The sequence below is a fragment of the Dromaius novaehollandiae genome, chromosome 7 (assembly GCF_036370855.1).
Source record: "Dromaius novaehollandiae isolate bDroNov1 chromosome 7, bDroNov1.hap1, whole genome shotgun sequence".
NCBI classification, from domain to species: domain Eukaryota; kingdom Metazoa; phylum Chordata; class Aves; order Casuariiformes; family Dromaiidae; genus Dromaius; species Dromaius novaehollandiae.
The window spans coordinates 7,999,137-8,021,179 of record NC_088104.1 but is presented as its reverse complement, the minus strand read 5'-3'; the positions used below and the strand labels follow the sequence as shown (position 1 = coordinate 8,021,179).

General features: G+C 35.5%; 1 protein-coding gene across 1 annotated transcript in view; it reads right to left on the bottom strand.

Moving 5' to 3' along the window:
- Positions 1-3,737: 3,737 nt before the first annotated feature.
- The window catches only part of DARS1 (aspartyl-tRNA synthetase 1), a 39,169-nt gene continuing 20,863 nt past the window's right edge, over positions 3,738-22,043 (bottom strand). Inside the window, exons 6-16 of the mRNA XM_064514611.1 lie at positions 20,859-20,939; positions 20,365-20,424; positions 14,047-14,158; positions 12,063-12,197; positions 10,741-10,888; positions 9,623-9,769; positions 8,639-8,681; positions 7,855-7,935; positions 7,105-7,216; positions 6,066-6,137; positions 3,738-4,353 (exon numbers count right to left, since the gene is read on the bottom strand). Of these exons, the coding sequence (XP_064370681.1) occupies positions 4,262-4,353; positions 6,066-6,137; positions 7,105-7,216; positions 7,855-7,935; positions 8,639-8,681; positions 9,623-9,769; positions 10,741-10,888; positions 12,063-12,197; positions 14,047-14,158; positions 20,365-20,424; positions 20,859-20,939 (1,083 nt within the window). The 3' untranslated portion in view covers positions 3,738-4,261. The remainder of the gene's footprint in view (positions 4,354-6,065; positions 6,138-7,104; positions 7,217-7,854; positions 7,936-8,638; positions 8,682-9,622; positions 9,770-10,740; positions 10,889-12,062; positions 12,198-14,046; positions 14,159-20,364; positions 20,425-20,858; positions 20,940-22,043) is intronic.

Sequence of the window (22,043 nt, the reverse complement as noted above, 5' to 3'; positions counted from 1 at the left end):
CCTTATCTATCTGTAGACACAGACCCTTGGAAATATAAATAAAATGCAGGCAACAAATTCTGTGTATTTGGAGAGAAATACTTTTCATTTTAAGTTATGCTTCAGTGATAGTTTTCCTTGATAACTGAGATTTTCATTATTATGAGACTATAAAAGAACAAGTTTTGAACTTTGTCAATCGTGAGTGGAAACAAATCCTTACTTTCTAAGCACTGAAATAAAAAATGATGGAAATCCTAACTTATGATGGAAGAAATGGCATCTGTCTTTTCTTACTTTGCCTATGAATTCAGTACATTAGGTTGATATAATAGGTTAATGATGTGGAAATTGTCCTTTAGAAATGTAAGCATTGATCCCACCTATTAATGTGAAGTGAAATCAATATCTTGGCATTAGAATCTATGGAGTTTCTAAGCCCTTTTTTTGGTAGTTATTTTACTGTTCTGGTATGATCATACTATGCAAGAAGAATAAAACTGTGGAGTGACTTTCTTAGCCCCACTTACAAGCCTGTTATCTTTCCTGCATCTGCTGTCTTTCCTGCACATTTCTAACAAATTTTAAATGCATGTTAAATGCCCCTTCCTTCAACACTTGAGTAAATGATGCTCTCCTAGAGTGTACTTTTTCCCTGAGTACAGGATGAGAGAATACACAGTAACTGTACTGCATTTGTCATGTACCCACTAAGCATAAATGTTTGTGTTATGCTCATACTATGGAAGCTACAAACCATGTCACGTTCTTTATCTCCTCTGTGGAAAGCTTTGAATCTTTTTAAATTCCTAGCGAGGTTAATGGAGGTTGCGTGCTCCCTCCTGCACTCTTTCCTGCAACACCACACTGATAAAAACTGATGTGTTGGTCAGATTCTCGGCATCAGCTGATTGTTCAGGGAGAGAGAAGAGACCAAACAATGCACGTTTAAGGTTAACTGAGAAATTAAAGTGACTAGGAACACCGACAGATTCTCCTAAGTAGCAGAGCAAATCCCTGTGGATGAAGACAAATAGAAGGTGGAATAGCGTAAAAAGGGAGACTGAAGTTGAACAGGATGTGGCCTGACTTTCTCAGGTTTCTGATAGTGAGTTTAAAGGAAGTTGATTGAATTACATTGTTCTTACGTGACTGCTGGAGCTCAGGTTTATGGTTGTTCATTCTTGGCTAGAGACTGGGCAAAGTAAAGGAAGGAAAGTCAGAGAGCTTTAACTGCAGAGAGTTTGGTCCAGCCCTGAAGCTAGTAGCCACAGGGAAGGGAAAACAAAAGCAGTTACAGTTTATTAATGTAGTCCAGCATCTTTCTTAAAGTTTTAAGAGAACATTCAGTATTTTGTTTTTTATTCCTTAATTTTTCAATCCAGCTTGTCATCTTATATTCCATAAAATAATATGCCTGGTAATCTTCCCATGTCTGCTCTGCACCTGTTTTACTGATTAAAATAATACTCTGAAGTGTCTTGCCAGGAAAGCTGGTACTATGTAGGACCATCTCCCAGCTGCTAGAGGTGGGATCTTAGGGAGTATACAGCCATGTCAGTCCTATACTTGGCTTCCAGAACAATAGTTCTCAATCCTCTTTCCTGCTGAGCAGATTCAGACAACTCATTGAACGCAGATGGGTTTTCACAGGAAAATATTTTAGTTAAACTGCAGATGAAAATGAGGTCGTGTGTTATTTGTTTACAACAGATGACTTTTTGGCTATTCCTTACTAATAATGCCCTTTTGAGTTCTTTGGTATTTAAGAAATTGCAAATGACTGCAATTACATGTATCTGTATATCATACAATATTAAAAAAAAAAAAAGATACAGTTTTGACTGGTGGAGAAGCAGCCACAATATGGACTGCATATAAAATGCTAAAATCTCTGTAAAAGCTAGTAGAAATAAAGGATTACCTGTTTGACTTTTGCAGAACTATCAAGGCAGAATTGCTACTTATTAAAGTAACATAAATAAAGCTCTGAAATTACTATTTGCAAAGTTTTAAACTAAGGTCTAATAATGTGAGCTCACATTAAAGTATTCTATTAAAATGGCATTTAGGGCAGATGCATTTTGATTTATGATCAAAATTATTTTTAGATAGCCAAGAAAAAATCACACAGTAAGAATTACGCATACAGAGGAATCAGGGCCTCCATCTTAAATCTGGTTCTTGTACAGCTAATACGAATAAATCAAACTAAAACCTGAGCTTGAATAACTAACTGAATCAGCATAAACACAGTTGTTACAGGAGTGCATGTGCAAAACTTGCTGCCAAATCTAGAGCAATGAACATAATTCTCAGGGTTTTTTTTTTTTGGCACAAAATGTAACTCAGTAATTTTGTTTATTATCAGAAGAAAGTGCTTTCGATGTGGAATACATTACAGCTCTGTAGGAACAAAAGTAATTTAATTCATTGTGGTTAGCTAAACTGAATTACTAACTGTTTTGAAACTTGGATTCATTGGTAATAAGTCTATTATGATAAGCTGTATTTACAGTCCTTTAGCTTTGTAAAGTACAACAGAGTATCTTTTAACATTTTAAATAGAAGCTAGTAATTTGGGGAAAATTCTGTAGTAAGTAATTCAGCAGACTGGTGAGTGAAACTGCATGGTATGTTATTCTTTGAATCATGTGACTTCAAAACAAAGCTCAAGTTTCACATTTCCAGTATTTTGCCTAATGACTTTTAGTATTCCTAAAACGATTACTTTTTATAAAGGAGAACCCCTGTCACAAAACATTAAAATCAAGTCTTGTTCAATGGCAGCTGCAAAAGAGGATTTGCCCTTTTGTGAAATTCTACACAACTATACACAGCCTCTCTGACCTTTTTGTAGCATAACCAATATCTGACTTCTCTGACATTTGAAAATCGAGGTAGCAACAGTAAGATCAACTACCTAAACTACAGCTCCTATTGAAAGCTCCTTAAGCATGTAAAATGTTAAGGCCAAAATTCTAAGTCAGGAATAACAATACGTCTGAAAATGAGACTAACTGAATTGCTGTGCTGAAATAAGGAATTGAATCCTTTACTTTTAGGCATCCAATCTTAAAAAATATTTAAAATTTGAAAAACTGTCTGGCATAGTAAATAAAGGGAAGTTTTAAATACACTGGTTCCTCCCAAAATGCAGGACATATCCTTTAGGCTGGGAAGAGGAAGAAAAGTAACTTTATGTATCATTGGTAATTAAGGAGGAGGTTCAAGTAGATGATTCATTTGAGAGAAAGAATGTCTAAAAATAATTTTAAAAGTACTCTTTCCAACTTACAAAAACACCCAATTTCCCAAAATGAGTAACAGTGATGTCCTCTTCACAGCATTTACAAATGAAAAAACTGAAATAGCTGACTTACATTATTTGCTTTTCTTTCATTGGCAACAGATGGATAAAAACCTCACTGATTTGTTTTGTTAGACATCCTAGAGGCTGGATCAGGCAGAAAAATACATGACTTGCTCTCAAACTCATCATCCATTTATCTTCTGAGTATATCATATATCCCTCATGTTATCCCATGAGTGTATGCAATCTCCTATCCCTTCTAAGATAGTAACATAAGACAAATAACGGACCTACTGCTTGTAAACAACTTTCAGAAAAAGTTATAAAAATAAGAAGGAAGCACATAAACTTCAGGCAGTTGTAGCATCAGTTTTCAAAAAACCTTCATATCTATTCATGATTATCTTGTAAGGACACAAAACAAAAAACAGAAAGACATATTGCATCTCATTTACTTTGACAGATTTATTGCAATCTATTTTTCACAATTTCATATGAAGACTTTTTCAAGAATGTTCTGCTTTTCACCTGCTTCTCTAACTGGTACTCATGTAAATTAGCAATTTGCTGTTCTCCTCCTGCTTTTTGAATTGCAAACATCCAGTTATTTTAGCTTTAATCCAGTTCTGCACTTAAGAATATTCAATCTTGCTGACATAAGTTAAAAATGAAGATTTTTTTGTTGTATAATTTATTAAAATGCTTAGAAACATGATACAGTTGAAAGTGACACGAGAATAACTAACTGAAGTATCACATTTTCATAAAAAAAAGTGCATCCAGTTCCTAATACAAAGAGTCCCAATCAATTAAAATACTTTCTTTTGAATAAATTGCAAAGGAATAAAAAAAATTATTGTGGCACTTCAGTAAATTAGACTTTCTTGTTTTATTGCATATTACAATGCTCAGATCAATACAGGTTCATCATTAGCAGGGGATATAAGAAACTTTCAAAAGCAGGTCATGTTAGGGTGTCAGTCGTTTGGGATCCCGTGGGAACATGGAGGTCTGACGAACATTGTGCAGCCCCAGGTACAGCATAGTTACTCTTTCCAGCCCTAAAAAGAAAAAAAAAGAAAAAATACCGGTATAGTTAGTTCTTAGTCCTAAACACTTAAGAAGTCAAACACACTTTGTAACTACAGCCAACCTCACATATAGTAGCATGGCCAAAGACTGCTTGACTTCAGAAAGGAGCTGGAAGCAAAAACTGAATTTTACGTGCAGTACTTTCTACAATGATACATGCTTCATTTGAAACACGTATCAATTAGCAAGGGTACTAGAGGCTCAACCTTGTTTTGAATCACTTGGGACTTTTTAAGAAAGAGATAGTGTTGAAAACTGAAATGTGGGGCAGGGGTTCAGAAAACTGCATCTTGAATACAGGTCAGCAGTGTAGATTCAAACCACTCTCAAGAGCTGGTACCAAATGCTTCAGCACAAGAAGCATTAATTGCCATAAGCAACTATAGTAAAAACCTACCTTTGGAGAAGTTTATCCCAAGCCCTCTGCAGTACAAAAATTTAGACTGAGTAATACGTACCAGTGCAACTGCTATTTTTATGATAATACTAAATATTTCACTGTTTGCCCTATTGTCTTCCTGAAACCTTAGAGATTGTATGTATATACTGTTGGACATGGAAGGACTTCCATGGGGCTATATACGCACCCCAGCCATGCTGGGAAGAAACCCAGATGCACACTACTTTTCACATCTGCCTCGCCCTCCCACGTTAGGATTTCCGTATGAAACTGTTATGAACCAGTGTTCATTCTCACAGGATCTGTTTGCATGGTACTTGGCCTAGCCTCTGGGATGTGCCATGGGGAGCATTTACATTACACAACAGATGTAGTCTCAGCTTCCTTGATATTAGTCCTCCTGAACTAAATGATTTTGTATCATTTGCAAATGCTGTGTGCATCTCCTCTGCTTATACATAGTGCCCAACCATTGAGGTTTACATCTTGCAAGTATTTCAAAACAGCTGTCTCAATAGCATATTGCATTTATTAAAGGCATGCTTAGGAAATTGTTCTGAAAACAAGCCAAGAATGTAATAAATATTCTTTACAAAAGTAAGACGAACCCAGAAAGACTGACTCAAAGAAATTGTGGATATTGCTCAGGACCCACAAAGCATCCTTCTTCCATGTGCATGAACAGGTAACATTTTGCTAATGAAAACAGTAGGATATATAAACAGTAGGACAACAGCTGAAAATTTTAGTATGTAAAATGTTCACATCCAAGAAGGGAGGCCTCTAGATACAGTAACTTTGTTGAAACATTTAGCATCAGCCAAAGCTGATCAGTGACATTCAGTCAGACCACCGTGAATAAGACAGAAGCAATCACTTGTTTCTTTTCACAGCGGAACAGCTTCATCAAATGCACTAAGGGACGAGACGCCTCCAATGTTAGTAGGCTATAATAAATCCATGAATAATACAGTATTTTGTTTTTTCCTAAAGATTTCCTCATTGGTCAAATCTGAAGGTGACTCACCTGTCTAACAAGTCAGCATTTTTTCTTGTGATCAGCTACTTTGAAACTTGTCTAACTGTGCCCTTAATACTTTGCATATTTATTTCATAATGATTCTTACATATTAGCTTCTCTCCTTAAATACTCCAGCATAAACAGTTCACACAATTACCTATCAAGATTACTGTTTTGAATTGATATTGAACCCTGCTTGAGACCAAGCAGTTTAAGTTAAGCTCAGGCTAATATAAAGTAAATAAAATAGAGATACATACCTATTCCACCACCTGCATGTGGAGGTGCACCAAAACGAAAGGAATCAATGTAGGCCTTTATTTTCTCCAAATCTAGAGAGGGAAAAGATATGTTTACTTCCATTAATTTCTCACCTGCTTAATGAACCCCAAGTCCAACATACAAGTGACTAGAGGATTGCAAACACAACAAAATGTGTGTTTTGTATACCAATGAGATATACAACTAACAGTGGGGTTCTACTCAAACAGATACAAATGATCCAACACTATCTAGAAATTATGACTGTAGCCATTTTATTTTGTAATTTTGTTAATAACTTAATGGGGGAAGGCATTTCAGAACCAAGTAAGAGGCAGGCCCAACTACTCCTTGTCATTTATGGAAAATGATGACTTCTTGAACACACTGCAGTGAGAAAGTGAAGATTCAGCAACTATTCTCCATCTTGCTACAATGAGAGCTACTTCTTTGTTGCTACTTCCTGTCTGCAACCTCACTCTGCCATCTGCTGAAACCATAATTTTAAGCTATACATTGCACTCCTGATCACCACCTAATTTACTTTTACCCTTTTACTATTAGTCAGCCTTGTCCCTGTTGAGTCCTTTAATTTAACCAATGGAGGCTTCTTGAATGGTTCTTTTTCTTTCTTGTTGATTCCCAGTTCAGGGTTTAAAAGGGACCACAGGATTCTGCTGGAGTACTCTGTAAGAGGTTTGTGAGACTGCACAGAGGCACTGGCAGGATGAGACTTGCTTGTCTACCCTCATTCCATTGCAGGTACTTCCTGTGCTATGATCTCTTTAAAGGCCTCAGAAATGATCCATTTTCATCAAGGTGTTTTGGGGAAACTAACCAGTTTCTTAATACCACCACTCTAGATTAAAATGGTTAAACAGAATGAGATAGACTAACATTATGCAATAGACAGTACTGCAATTTTTAGCAGTACTGCCATGTATCAAATTCTGCCTCCCCAAATACTTCTTTTTCCAAAGGAAACATCCTATCATGTGCAAACTTTTAAGTATAGCTTTATATTGTTTAACTTGTTACCAATGCCGTGATGTTGGGCTCTTTCTGTTAACAGCTGAGGATCATGAATTCTCTGAGCTCCAGACAAAATTTCTTCCCCTCTCATGAACATATCATAAGAGTTGGAGTTTTTCTGGAAAGACAAAGATGAGTTTATTTCCTACTTACTTTATCCTAAAGATGGCAGATATGCAACTGTCAATAACTTTGCTTATGATATCCAAAGTTGTGTAGTAAGAGTGCAATGTATTTGGGGACTGCCCTTCAATTACAGTAATTTGGCTCTTCTCATTAGACTGGATTAGATTTTAACAACTGAAGTTCATCCACACACCCTTTGAAAAACCATTATACTTGTATGTAGTTATTGCAGCAAAAGATGGTATAGAAATATTTACTCTGGATTTAGTAATAAACTGGGGAATTTCTAGCAATGTAAAAAACCCCTATTTTCTGTTAAAGTGCCTGTTGCACTGGAAGAATGTATTTTTCAGAGATTACAGCCGAAGCACCAGTTCTCTGACCATAGAAATCTCTTCATAGAGCTACCCCAATTTTTAGCTTGATTTGTTTCCTTCTGGGACACTTTCACCAGTAAAGAGTAACTGTAAACATTTTATGAGTCATGTAATACTGATAAACTCTTGTTATCAGAATTTCACTTAGATCATATAAAAGTACTTTCATTTATCTATTTTGTCTTTTATCCTTATATAGAACAATTTCAACTTCAAAAAGAAAAGTCACACAACAACAAAAGATTTTACTTACAGGGTTTACTGGGTCTGGCATTGTATAGAAAGGCCTCACAGCAAGAGGGTATTTGTCAAGAATATAGAAGTCTGTGTCATACTGACAGAAAAGAAGATAATTTAAAACAGTTAGTACAAGATAAATTGATATAAAGAACAAATTACAAGAGGAAGACCCAACCAGTTAATCTTGGAAATCTTAAAAAAAAAAAAAAAAAAAAAAAAAAAAAACAACCCACTCCCCAATAACTTTGCACAAATTTGACAGTATTATCTTCAAAAACAATTGTTATCAACAAAAATGTGTTATTTTTCAGTTTTCCAATATTTCTTCTATTGTGAACTTTAGAACTTTGTAACAGTAAAATGTCTTGCCATAATAACTGGTGTATTTATTTTTTGCCAAAGACTGTTTTCTCCTAAAGGATTAATTAGAATCCGTGTTTTTAATTATTCTAAGAAACATTTTTGGAAAGAACCATCTGTTTGGTGTGTTTAATATAACAGGTGATAAAAATAAAACAAATATAAAACAGATTGAAAATGGTTTGAAACAACTTACTAATGATAAAGAAAAAACTGACAATAGATTAAGTAACAGCAAAATGTAAATGCAGTCAGATCAGTCAAGAAATGCTTATGCCAATCACAAACTGTCATAACTTACTCATTTTCTGAGATGCATCTTCTCAATCAGTACATAAAAAATTGTTTAATACAAAGCAGGCAATTATACCCAGTGATTCCATGAGTTCAGGCTTCAGTTTCAATAACAAATTCATTTATTCTAAGATAATAGTTACCTTTTCCTTCACCAGGCGTCCCAGGAGCTTTTCATTAGGTGTGCTGAAAAAGATTTTCACCATTAAAATTAAGTGATTTAAACTTTTACTGATTATATACTTCATAAAGCTAAAAATTTTAGAAGCCATTTGCTGCATCCCACTCTTACAAAATACATTACTTGTTTTGGAGTGTTCTGGATTGTGCAGACAGCAATTTCAAAACTCGACTGTATTTGTTTCTGTACCTAAATATTTTGTAATTGGTCCTAGAAATTGCTTAAATTAGCTGACACCTGAAGATATTCTTGCTCTTACTGTACCTACTTCTAAGTCACTATATTCAGATCACCGATAATTTGTGCACTAAAATTCCGATTGGCATGTACCTCATGCAGCCATTTTTCTTATGCACAGTAAGTAAGAAACACCATGAACAGTTACCGAAGGAATCATTTTGCTATATCAAACTCCTAAGATTGAAACTTCTTTGATGCATGGTTCCTTTAATTACAAAATAGCGTATTATCATAATGGTATTGGAGAGAAATGTTTTCATTTAGTAAGTGTCTGTAGAAGCATTTATGTATCTGTTAATTAAACCCATCTTTCAGTCAGTCAATGGTAATGAGATCATGACCGCCCAACAATTTTCCTGAGAGGCAGGAGGAGGAAATGGAGACATGTTACTGAAAAGAAAGACTTTCAGACTGAAGAATCTTTTAATTTAATCCTATTCAAAAAAATGTGACAATTCATATGAAGGACTGTAATTGTTAGGCAAACAAATGCTTCTCTTATGCTCAGAAGGTTCAAAGTTCCTCTCACTTCATATTTCAAGTTGTTTTCTTTTGGATCTCAGAGTCTTTGTGCACAGTCTGCAGTGAAAGAAAGGCCTGTTTTCATATCTATTCATTTATTTGTCAGGAGGGCCTGTCAGTTGCATAGTACAAAACCGGTACCTTACTATCACAAGTCTGACACATTTCAGTACTGCCAAAATACCTCAGATCTTCTTCATCACCCATCTCAACACCGGCCTCCCTAAGCATGGCTACAGCTTCACAGTATTCCAGCCTCAGAGTTGGCTCCAGAAACTTAAATGGCTCACATGGGAACTGTTTGTTCACTGTCTGAATTTCACTTTGAAATCTGTATACAAGAAAACAAAAAGAACAGAAAGAAAATACAAAACAATCAAGAAATGTAACTCTTCTTGTATCTAATAATGCTTTTGCAATGCCAATACAATTTTGCCACAAGAGGTCCCTCTTGCAACATACAAAATTTTTTTAAAGCAGCTTCTGGATAAGTTCTGTATAGTCCTACTGAAATGCTTCATGCAAGTTAATGCAATCTACTTAAATGATATACATACTAGTATTTTACTATTCTGTTTTACTCCTTTTGTAAGAAATTACTGACTAGGTCAAATTCTTCAGAACAAAGACATGTTTAAATTATCCTTTTGATTTGTAGTATTTAGTTGGGCTCTCCTTTGATTTGTACAATTTCAAATATAAAAGAAAAATTTCCATCTGGTCAGCTGAAAAGATTTGCATTTCTGTTGTCAAGATACTCTAATCTGTAAGAAAATGAAAACCACTCCTTAAACTGCTGACTTAGCTTTTTAATGAGTTAGACTGCAAATAATGGAAAATAGCCTTCACTGCTTTCATGGCAGAGATGCAGGCTATTACAATATATTTGATTCAAGAGAGCTTTATTAAACAGTAAATAAGAAGATTAACAGATCAATCAGTCTACCTCTGATGGCATAAGAGGAAGGATATTTTACAATAATGATGGATCACTTCTGTTAGGAAGCTTATCCACTAGTGAACAGCAGGGTTTTTTTTAGTGCAATCTGGCATATTCTAGGAGGTGCAGATCAAGCTAAAACCAGAAAATTTACTGGCCTGTGGCTTCACTGAACTCTAAAAGTTAGGCACAGAGAAACAGTTAAGCACAAAGCAAGAGTGTTAATTTTGAAGCTCTCCCGTAAATCAGATAACTAATGATTATCTGTCAGGCTGAGGATAAAATGCCCGCCCATTTTATACCACAGTGTTAGAGATCTCCTACAAATGAAGTTGCCTATGAAATGAAAATGCTCTCGTTACCTTTCCTGAAGTCCCTTGAATATCTGCACCAAGGTATCTGCAATCTCATCTACCACTTCATGATAGTGATAATTAAAAGCCATTTCCATATCCAGACCAACAAACTCAGTCAGGTGTCTGTGTGTATTGGAGTCCTCAGCTCTAAATACTGTAAAATCAAACACCAGAAATTCTATTTTACCTGAAATTATATTTCCTGTTTGGAAAAAAAAAAAAAAAACAACAACAAAAAACCCAGATAATCAATCACATCAGCTTACCAGGCAGACAATGCTGCCTTTCGACAGGACAACTCTTACTTAAAACCAAAGAGAAAACTGACTGCTGCAAAGCATCATTTACAACAGTGACAGCATTATTGTAGCTGTGATAGTCAAAGGATGTAAGAGAGACAAGATTTGTAAAGAGGCAGTACCTTGTGTTAGACTGACAGGAGGGGAAAAAATAGACAAGCTTTCAGGCATATAAGAACTTTCAGATTTGAAAAGCTGCATTTTTCAGAGGAAAAGGGTTTCTGCACGTGTGTATGTGTGTTTAGTTTTTTTCAAGGATGTGAGTCTATATAAAGATGTCTTCCTGCAAACCATGACTCATGATTTAGAAATTAACAAGACAAGATCATCTGAAATCCTCGCATCTTTTTTTATTTTGTAAGCTATTATTGACTTGTTTTCCAGCATTTCCAGCTTAGATGTCTTTAAACCTGACTTTGAAGTCTTGGAAAAAGGTACTGTATTACTGCTTAAAGAGGCAATGTCTTATTTTAGCACAGCTTTTGAGAAAGAGCACGAGTGTGGAAATTATTAAATTTGGATTATATACTGAAAGCCCAATTAAACGTGTGTGTTTTCTAAATAAAGCTGTTTGGTACATATATGAGAGCAAAGGATAAGTACATTTTAATATGTGATGTGAGGTACACAAAACTTAGATTGCCTATTTTTAACTGCTTGCTATTGGGCAAATAAAACATGTTTAATAGGAAACTTCAAGCTTCAGCAATCACAGTGTTGTTAGATGTTTTACTAACTTCATCATATTATTGATTTCCAATGCAACAATTCTTTCTCCTCCTGGAAGAGTAGGCACTGGAGAAGAGTATTCCACCCTTACTTCAGCATTTTATTTTTGTTCCAGAAACTTCTCTGTCAACCTTACTCAACCTCATTAGTCACCCCAACTGAAATTTGTGTTTGCTAAGTGAAACCATATAGCGTGAAACTATTCAAGCTTTCAGTGTACACGTTATCTTATTTGTCCCACAACTGCTAAAAGACATCACTGCACACTTCACAATTTGGATAAACCAATGCTCTTCTTACCTGGCCCAATGCAGAAAACCTTTTCAAAGTCAGCACATATACACATCTGCTTGTACAGCTGTGGAGACTGAGCCAGGTAGGCGCTGCTTTTGAAGTAAGACACAGTAAAAACATTGGCTCCTCCTTCGCTGGCAGCTGAAACACAAATGCTTACAGCAGTTAAGATAAAAATGAAAAATAATCAGAAATAGACTGATTCAAGTACTATTGGGCTTATGTTGAAAGATAAGAATGAGATTTTTTTTCAAAGCATATTAGATGAAAAAGATGCAACAGCATCCATTAGTGTTAAGGGAAGTTTTGTGGGCCAGGACTGTCAGACACTGTCTTGCAAATATAGTTGGGGTAGTTTCAGATGTTACTATTCCCAGCTGTTCCCTTCACCTACAAAGCTGGAGTTAACTGCAGAGGCTGAGACGCAAGACTAGATTTACCAGAAGACATCTGCCAAAGGTCTAAACCCTTCTCTAGGTATGTGACAATTAGCCCAGCAAGTTACCTTAAGAAAAAAAGGAGCCAAGAACACATGCATTTGAATTCCCCACTGTAAACTTCTTAAACTATCAGCTGAGTCACTTTACCTGTACTTTTCCCAATGTGCGATATGAATTACAGCTGCCTACCTTGCTAACAAAAACATGCCCAAGTAAATTATTAGTCAGTAGTCCTTAAAAATTCTTATGATAGCACTAGGTAAAGTGCTAAACATTGTTACTACTATTAACTATTCCACTGAGATTGTTTCTTTTCTTTCATTACTAATTACTAATACTCCCACTAAAACGGTTTCAGTGAACATTCACATAGTTACTTTTGAATACAGGTCAACAACTTTTAAAATCTCAAAACAGGTAAGATACTTAAATGTAAAGTTTAGTGAGGACTGTATCTATTTAACCTAGTTATTTTTACAAAACATTATCTCATTCAAACAATAGGATGCTTGCTTGCTTGATTGTTTTCAATGGTACACTGCACAGAAAGAGCAGCACACTTCCTAAACTACTGTGAATAAAATACTTGGGAGTCTTCAATGCTTCATGCTTTTCCTACAGAAATAGTTGAAACAAAGGTAGTGAATCATATAGCTCAGCAGTACTTTCCATGTAATAAGAATAGCTGCTTACATGGATTTTGTTAAAAAACACTGGTTTTATCTCAGTGAAGAGCCATCTTCAAAACATAAATGGGAAAGTATTAAACTCAGTAGGCAAAACATATGCATATAATAAACACATACAATGAGAATAATACAAAAATTCTGCCCTACAATAGCATTTTCCGTATCGTATGTCTCAGCAACATCAACAAAACCTCACAGCACACCAGAGGTGGAAGAAAAACATCTATCTATAAATCAAAGAATTTGACTTTTGAAGAAAATACAGCAGATTAACAACAGAATCAGAAGCTAAATCTATCCTTCCAAATTTTTATTTGGGCTGAAGCTGTTAGGCCATACTTTCAGAAAAATGATGCTAGCACCTTCCATTCAATCATACGCTCATTGCTACAGAGGTGACAGCTAATATTTTCTGTAATGGCATGATCTTTTATACCGTGATATGGAGGTTGTAACTTCTTCATGATGGAAGTTGCTTTTAACTTAAACCAGAACATTTTTTTGTTTTGATACTGGGAACAGGATTTTAGACTGACAGTGCTTAACATTCAGAACACTGGTGTGAAGAATAACACACGATTGCACATCTTTAGATGCTGTATCTTTGTTAAACCAAATCAAAACTTGTATATACTGCAGAGTACATAAATTAGGTGTATATATATTTGTGTTGTCATTGATTTAGCATCTGAAGTCAGAAGAAGAATAACTCCATTACCTGCTAGAAGTTTGCTGTATTATATATAAATCAGAAATGTTATTTTTTTAAAAAAGAAAAAGTTGCCCAATTTTTGGCAGATAGCTACACTGAGCAACTGTAAAGGAAGCAGATCTGTAGCTGCTGAATCAAATATACAGTACCTGAAATGATTTTGGGAGTCTGAATTTCCACAAATCCCTTGTGAATGAGTGTTTCTCGGAAAAGCTGACAAATACCAGCCTGAAGGCGAAAGACTGCCTGACTAGTTGAGGTCTATAAGGAGAAGATAAAATAATCCTAAGTTAGTTTAATTTTCCAGACTCTTCCAGTCTTCCAGACAGCTGGAAGGATGAATCTCCTCTCTCAGGAAGATTTAATTTGTTATCTTTGCCTAAATAGAGAAAAGTGCAAATTGATAATTATTTACTATACAAAATAATATAGCAAAGGAAACAAAAGAAACACTTCATTTGAATTTATACAATGTTCAGTTATAAAGGATGCAGTATGGTCAATTATGCATTTTAAAAAAATCACTGATTTATGGGACATACTTGTGCAAATAAAAATATTATAGTAAGAAATTAAATAAAAACACTAAACCTATTAAAAAGTTTTTACCACCTTAAACTAGAACAGCTGCAGAAATCTATAATGCATGATAAAAGCAACGCTCAAGTTATATATGGTAGGAATGTTTGTTTGGGTCTATTAAAGACTACTGAATATGATGTTTTCCACGTAAAACATAGCCACATGTAAACCATGTAAGTCACAAAACAACTCTAAAAGGAGATCTAAGCTTCTAGCAGGATTTAAAATAGTCCACATACACCCAATATGTGAACTGCAATTATTCTGTCTTTAGAAAATTTATTCCAAAAGCTGCCTGCATTTAGATGAAAGCCTGAATTGACCGTTGTCTATCTGTTTACGAACATGACACAATTAAGCTATTTATCTCCTTAACAAAATACTTACACTACATGTTCCTTTAACACTCTTGGGCTTTAATGTGGAAAAAAAAACCCCAAACTCAGTGAATGCTGCAAACACTGCAATATGTCAACACTGAACCCATATCTGATTTTGTGCTTGCAGCGTCTGAGACCTGACAGTTAGCAACCTACAAGTGATACAAAAACATCAACGAATTCTTGCAAACAACTGACAGAACATTTCTTTACGACAATCTGCGTCACAGCACTGTTTACCTCTCCTTTCTGAAAGGTACACAACTTTTCAGTTAGGGTAAAGAGCCTTGTGGGCTTTTTCACATGACTCCTACCGAACCACAAAACAAAAAACCCCAATCAAAACAAATTATATAACCACTAAATTTAGACAGTCAGACAGAACACTGGATACGTTGAAATAAAACTACATCCATCATCTCTGGAAGATAAAGATACCACTCAACTGAAAATCCGAAAGAGAAAGCTATAATACTGCAGATTCATAATAATTTCAAGATATTTGCAGTTTTAGCAGACTGATAAAATATCACAGCAGTCTCATTGGCTGAGACTGTAGTAAGTAATTGCTAGCAGCCCTCGCTGTCTGATAGCATTAACCACAGCCGCTACTCCCACCACTTTCAAAATGAAGGAAATGAGGTTTTGAACAACAGTTACAAAAGTACCCTCAAATGTTTTCAGCCTTTTTCCACTGGTCTCAAGAGTCAGACAGATATTAAGACAAGAAACTTAGCCCAAGTCCTGTAAGTAACTTTGCAGAGTGTCACATCAAAGCACTGGACTGATTCAAAGGGATATATATATATATTTTACCATCTCCTACTTAATCTGAAAGACATCTTCCAGGAGATGACAACCCAAAACAGTCATATTTGGGTTTACCGATACAATTCTTGATAAACTAAACAGTTTCTCAAAATATTTAGAGACAGAATGAGCAACATATTCATTTAAAGTGGGATAGCAACAATGCCTCCTTTGCCTTTTTGATGACCTAACACCAGTTTCATGCCAAAGAAGGTAAGAGTGTAGTCCAAGGCTATACACTCCTAGGAAGAAGAAAAATGGTATTTTGCTAAACCCAATCTGAAAGCAATTACTTGCTCTGAAGCCTAAAACTGTGCACAGAAACATAGCCTTTCTGTAACACTGATCTCCATTTAAAATAATTTGCAATGTAGTAACTCCTTCCTTTAGTGAGGATGCAAACCAAAGAATCTTAATGTCATCTATGTTAAATTATGTTTAAAAATAGTATTTATGAAAACAGCCAAATTGATGGAGTGGATGCTGAAGCCTTCTTTGAATTACAGGCCAAGGAAAGAATAGGCAATAAATTTTTGTACCTCAGATTAAACCTGACAAAAGCATTCTTCTAGCTACCATAGATAGCTGAGTTCCAGCACCCATTCATTGACGGAGATTGCCAATAGCAACAACTGTTGAGAATGTGATACTGCAATTTCCTCATAATTATTAAAAGGGGCCAACACCACAGTAGAGGTAAGCTCCTAAAGAATTCTAGCTAACAATGGGCAGTGGAGTCAGATGACCTCAGAAGTTTTGTGTATCATTACAACTTTCGAAATATTTTAAAGATGATACTGTATATACACGATGAAAAGCTTTTCGGATTTATTTACGTCCCTTGCATAAATATAGTGCTCAGGTGAAAAAGATATTGAATCTAACTGAAGAAAACAATTCAAGCTGTCATCCTGTCTTTCACTGACCTGGTGGTGCGTATCTTACCATATGTGGTTACAATGGTAGGCTATGGTAGGTTACCATATCAGCTACCACACTTAGGTGTGGCACAGCAAACAAGACAGAGACAGCTGTCACAAGAAATTATTATTTTTTTTTACCTTTGCCTTTAGAAAGATTACACCATGGCATTCTTTTCCTATAGTGTTTATTCTAATGTGAACTCTTACCCATACATATTGGCAAGCCATTTTATCAGAGACCATGCCAAAGACAGCAAATATTCCTTCAAGACTTAAGCAGAATCTGGAACAAACTCATATCACTTATATGTTGCGAACACTGTTAATACTTTAACTTCGTCTGCAGAGCTGGTTTTACAAGAAAACTCATTATCTTTCATAATTACATTTGTTAAAGCAGAAAAACGTATAGCTAACAATGCCAAAATAGGAGTTTTGGTCATAACCTCACCCTAATTTCACCTACTGTCTGTTTATTATTTAAATACTACAAAGGAAAATAATAGTAGAACAGAGCATGTTTTAACACTATATTTAAGATTATATTAACAATTATCACATTTTATTCAGTATGAGCTGTGGTGTTAGAATAATCATTGCAATGTAAGTTGCCAGAGACAGACAAATATGTTTTGATAGTATTGAGGGCAGTCAACATCTTATGCAATCACATCTCAAAGAGGTGTGACTAAAGGACAGACGTGCAAAGTTGCAAACTTTGCATTTTATTCCCATATCAGCTGTAAAATTCATTCTGCTGTCACCTCAGTTTTGCTTTTTTTCTCTCTGCTGTAACTCCCTGTCCTCCACCATGTAGGATCACTAACTACATAACGTAGGCTAACTAAAAAGGGGAAAGTAATGTAATTTTTACTGTAGACAATTTTGCAATTTCTGTATTATAGGAGAAAAGAAGTTTTTGCCAGGAAATATTATTTGCTTTAAGTAACAATTTAACAAACCCCAAAACAATTAAAATCAACTGTTTTATTCAAATTTCAGTATTGATTTATAGTGCAACAAGAAGATATGAACATTAATTTTGTCCAAATGACTGGGACTGCATTATGTCTTCTCTCCCAAATTACTATACACAATAAACAGATCATCTGCTTGTTCATTACTGCTTGAAGTCAGTCAGAAAAAAATACAGCTTTTGCAATGAGGAAATTGAATTCAACACAAGAAAATCAAGCTTGAAGTCACCAAGTATTTTGAAAAAAATTGCAGTAAAAGCAATGCATAGCTGGATTGTCACATAACATGGTCTGACATCCATAAACTACTAAAGGTACAGTTTAATGTTTATGCACTATTCTGAGCAGTCTGAACAAGATAATCTTGGCCCTAAAATGACTGTGCTTTGGACTCAACGAGCTCTACATGAGCGGGCACGATGACAGAATGAGGACTGCTAGATGCATATAATTCTAGTCAAATTTGGACAGAGTTAAGAGAAAAAAAATCCTCCTGGACATCAAAAATAAGCCAGAGTAAGGACATCAGAGTCAGGACCATCGTTAAAACCTGATGAACCTGAATGATTTTCTTTTTTAAGATGAAAACACACCAAGCAGCAGAAATCAAAAGTCTGTTGTACTTGCTTGCTGTCCTTTCTTTCTTGTTTTTTCTCTGTCAAGATCTTAATGAAATATAGTCCTTTAATAGTTTCTGCAGTTTTTACAGATATGAAAAGTCACGTCACTGAATATTTCAGTTAAACTTAAGCACAGGAGAAAAGCAGAGGTTTGGAAGCACAAGCAGTGCTCCAGTTTGCCTTTCTGAATTGCACCAATAGAGGGGTAGTAAATCAAACATATCTAGAAACAAGGTTTTGACTCTTATTAAACTATCATGAAAAGATAGTTTATTTAAGATACTTATGTCAATGGCGGTTTTCTTCATGGTAACCTGTGGCCAGGTAAAGGCACCAGGAGAATCTTGTCGGATGGAGCTATGCTATTTTTGGAAACCTGATCCCTTTCATTCATGCAAGAACTGAGTTTCACAACTCTGCTTTATCACAATTTGGCCTTAACCAATGAACTCACTGGTCAATCCATAATTAAAATTAGTTGAAGTACTAAACTACTTTTAAGATTGCATTTAAATGGTCAAACATAATTCTAGTCCCGTGGTAAGGATATTTTTTTTTAATCTGAGTCTAGACAAGTATATGCGCATTTAGTTCTTTAGATATTTCTCCAAAAATTAGTGTCTCTATTTTTGGTATTCAATGACGTTGCTCCTTCCTTAAAAAAATGGAGCATCGAGGAAACCAGAACTAGATGGTACAAACATTTGTGGTTTGACTTCCTCCCACACTTGTGAGAACAGATCATCACAGCATCTCCATTAGAACTACTTTGTTAACATTTTTTTCACTGCTGCCAATGATTTGGTTTTACCAGAAGAAACAGTATGGGAGAGCAAGCGGCTAACAATGGTTTCAAATGGCTCTGTGACCTTTTAATACATCATGTTTTCTAATCCTCATTAGCACATACTTTACTTAAGCAGTGCATTTGAAACACCAGGGCCTCTCTGAAGTCACATTTGTCCTGCAGGTCCAATCTACGCAACCAAATCACTGAAAATCAATTAGTAACTTTTTTATTATTTTGAAGGACAAACTGCCTTGGTGTCCCTGCTCCTGTGATTCCACTGCATACAGTGCTTAGAACGTGTACATACATACAAACACATATATTCTTACTGGGATTTTCCCTTTCTCCATTAAATACTTTTTCTGCCTATTCAGCTCTTCCTTAAAAAAAAACACCAAGGTCAGAGTAACACATAACTATTTAGAATCCTTTTTGCACAAACAAAGGCTCCTGCAGAACAAAGAAAGCAAAGTTACAAACAGTTGCTTTGGTTCTGAAACAAAGAATGAGGTGGGCAACAGAAGAGCAGCACAGAAATGTGATGCGGTCAGAAACAGAAGCCTTTCCCATACATAGGACAAGGACAGCAAGGTAGTCTTTTCCCTAGTCAAGGGCAAGTTGTGGCCAGGTTAGATCCTTCCATGAGTGGATGCAGAGGATGAGAGAGAAGGCACTGCAATTTGACAGCTCACTCTTCCATCAATGTAGTAAAAGGTTAAACTGTCTTTCTGAATTTTATTATCTTTTGAACAGTGCTCATGAAATACTTGTTTAGCATGGTTCACCATAGTTCCCTGTTGGAACGAGGGGGAAAAATAGCTTCTGCAGAAGGCAGGGTTAAAGTTCAGGCCTCAAAACAAACAAACAAACTAGCACTGAGATTGGCATTACCATCTGGTACAATTTCACTTGTAAGACACGTGTTACAGTGCCTCAATTGTGCCCAAATTCAAAATTCCATCTTAGATTTCAAAACTGAGCTCTTACTATACCGCTACATTTGAGAAGAAATGTTGTTTCTTAGTCTGTAAGCTGTCCATGTTCAGTCACCTTTGGATTTTGCTAATAAAGAATAAAAAATAAATAAATAAAAAAACAGATGCACATGGCCACATGATAAATCCTAAATATGCACCTTTAAACTACTAATACATACTCTTTGATGAATTTCAAAGGACGTGTTTCTAACTTTTTTCTGTTGTTTGTATGTGTATATGTAGATGAAGCTGTGTTTTCACAATGCCACTCTCATAAATTGAGAAATATGCTGTTCATTTTTCCTCTGGCCAAGAATACAGCTTCCATCAAATTCACTTCTATTGCTTTATGGATTAGATATCTGAGCAATAAATACACAGAAGCATGCAATACAAAACATTCCTTACCCTCAGATCAATGACTCTGTTGTCCAGTCTTGTATCTTGGTTTACAGTAGCTCTTCCATCCTAAACAATTGTGCAAAAATGCAGAATTCATATATTCAATTCATATATAAAACTAAAAAAGATCAACAGAGAAAGATACCCTTTGGTTAAAATAAAGGGTTATTTCCAAATTCAGAGAATTTCTAGAACAGACTGAAGAACATACAGCAAATTGCCAATAAGAGCAAAACAGTGGTCATAGGCAGAAACCAGCTATGAGGATCAGAAGAACTGACATACACACAAGTATGTTTCAGAGTCTGCAAACTACCTGGTTCTGACTTTCTACTGACAGTTCAGCAAGCATAAAGAAATTTTTAACAAACGCTGGACAAAAAGTAAAACGTAACTCTACCAACAAGCCAAAATCACTACAACAAGGAAGTTGCCAGTATTTCACGCTTTTGTTCAATTACAAGTATAATGAAAGGTATTTGAGGATGCAAAGTTTTCACCTCCTCTCCTTCCACTTCTGGCCGAACAGCATCATCCAGCTGTAAGGGCAGTCGGGGTTCAGCCAAACTGATCACATAGATCTGAAAGTGAGACAGGAACAGAAATAGCATGACACTCAGCTCAAAAGGAGGTGTGATTTACAAAAGGATATTTCTGGCATAGACATGAAACAGTGTTTTGCATAGGCTGTTAGCTGGAAGACTGTGATTTTATTCAAATAGTCAAGATCTGTGGTTGCATTCTCATGACAATGCTGGAAATGCTTAGTTCTGATTTTCCTTTTGAAAGATTAAAAAATGTATTTGTTTTGGTATTTATTTTCTGGGAAGCAGAGTAGCGTTGAGTTGCGCAAGTACATCAAGGACACACTGCCTGAGGGACAAGCCTATCGTTACGAATACCAGGTCTGAAACTACTAGATTTCACAGAGTTTTAGATTTTGATTCCAGCAGGATTATCTCAGTCTTCCTGTTGTTACTATACAGTTATACTTATCCTGTGATTATATCTGAAAGAATCATTTCAGACTGAAAATTTATGAGATAGCTAAAATACGGTCAGAGAAAGACAACTTGCCTTACAGTCTAATAGTAAGTGCAGTCAATTTGGTGTTCTTTCAGAAAAATCAAGGCTATATCTACACATATATGAAAATATATTTCTTTGAAATCTGCAGACTTTCCCCAACATTGTTAGCTTCAATGGCTACGTCTGGCCATTGTGCTCTGCTATCAAAGTGCCTGTGTTTCAGCAGTATTGTAGGCACACAGTTTGTGAAGTTGTTGAAAACCTTTAGAAGCAAAGGATATTACCTAAAGGTTTAAATATACATTCTATTTAAACAAATTATAAAGTTGCACTTCCTCCAGCCTTATAGTACAAGCTACGGGGATTTTAGATTTCAAGAGCTTCCACAGTGTTAAGTCAGTGCTTTGTTTTTACTGAGTGTGACGTATTCCATTCCATTGTACTAAGGGGAAGATTGTACCTTTGTGATAAAGAAACTTCTGACTTACACGTAAGAAAGAGACAGATTTTTTTTTTATGACAGTATCTGCTGCAGTTAAGAATCAGAACTAGAATTACAAGCATTCCTAGCCAAATTATTCTAGTGAGATACTTTATTTTCCTTGCTATTATGTTCCAAATGGCAGATAGGAATAGGAAATTAAAAAAAAAAAAAA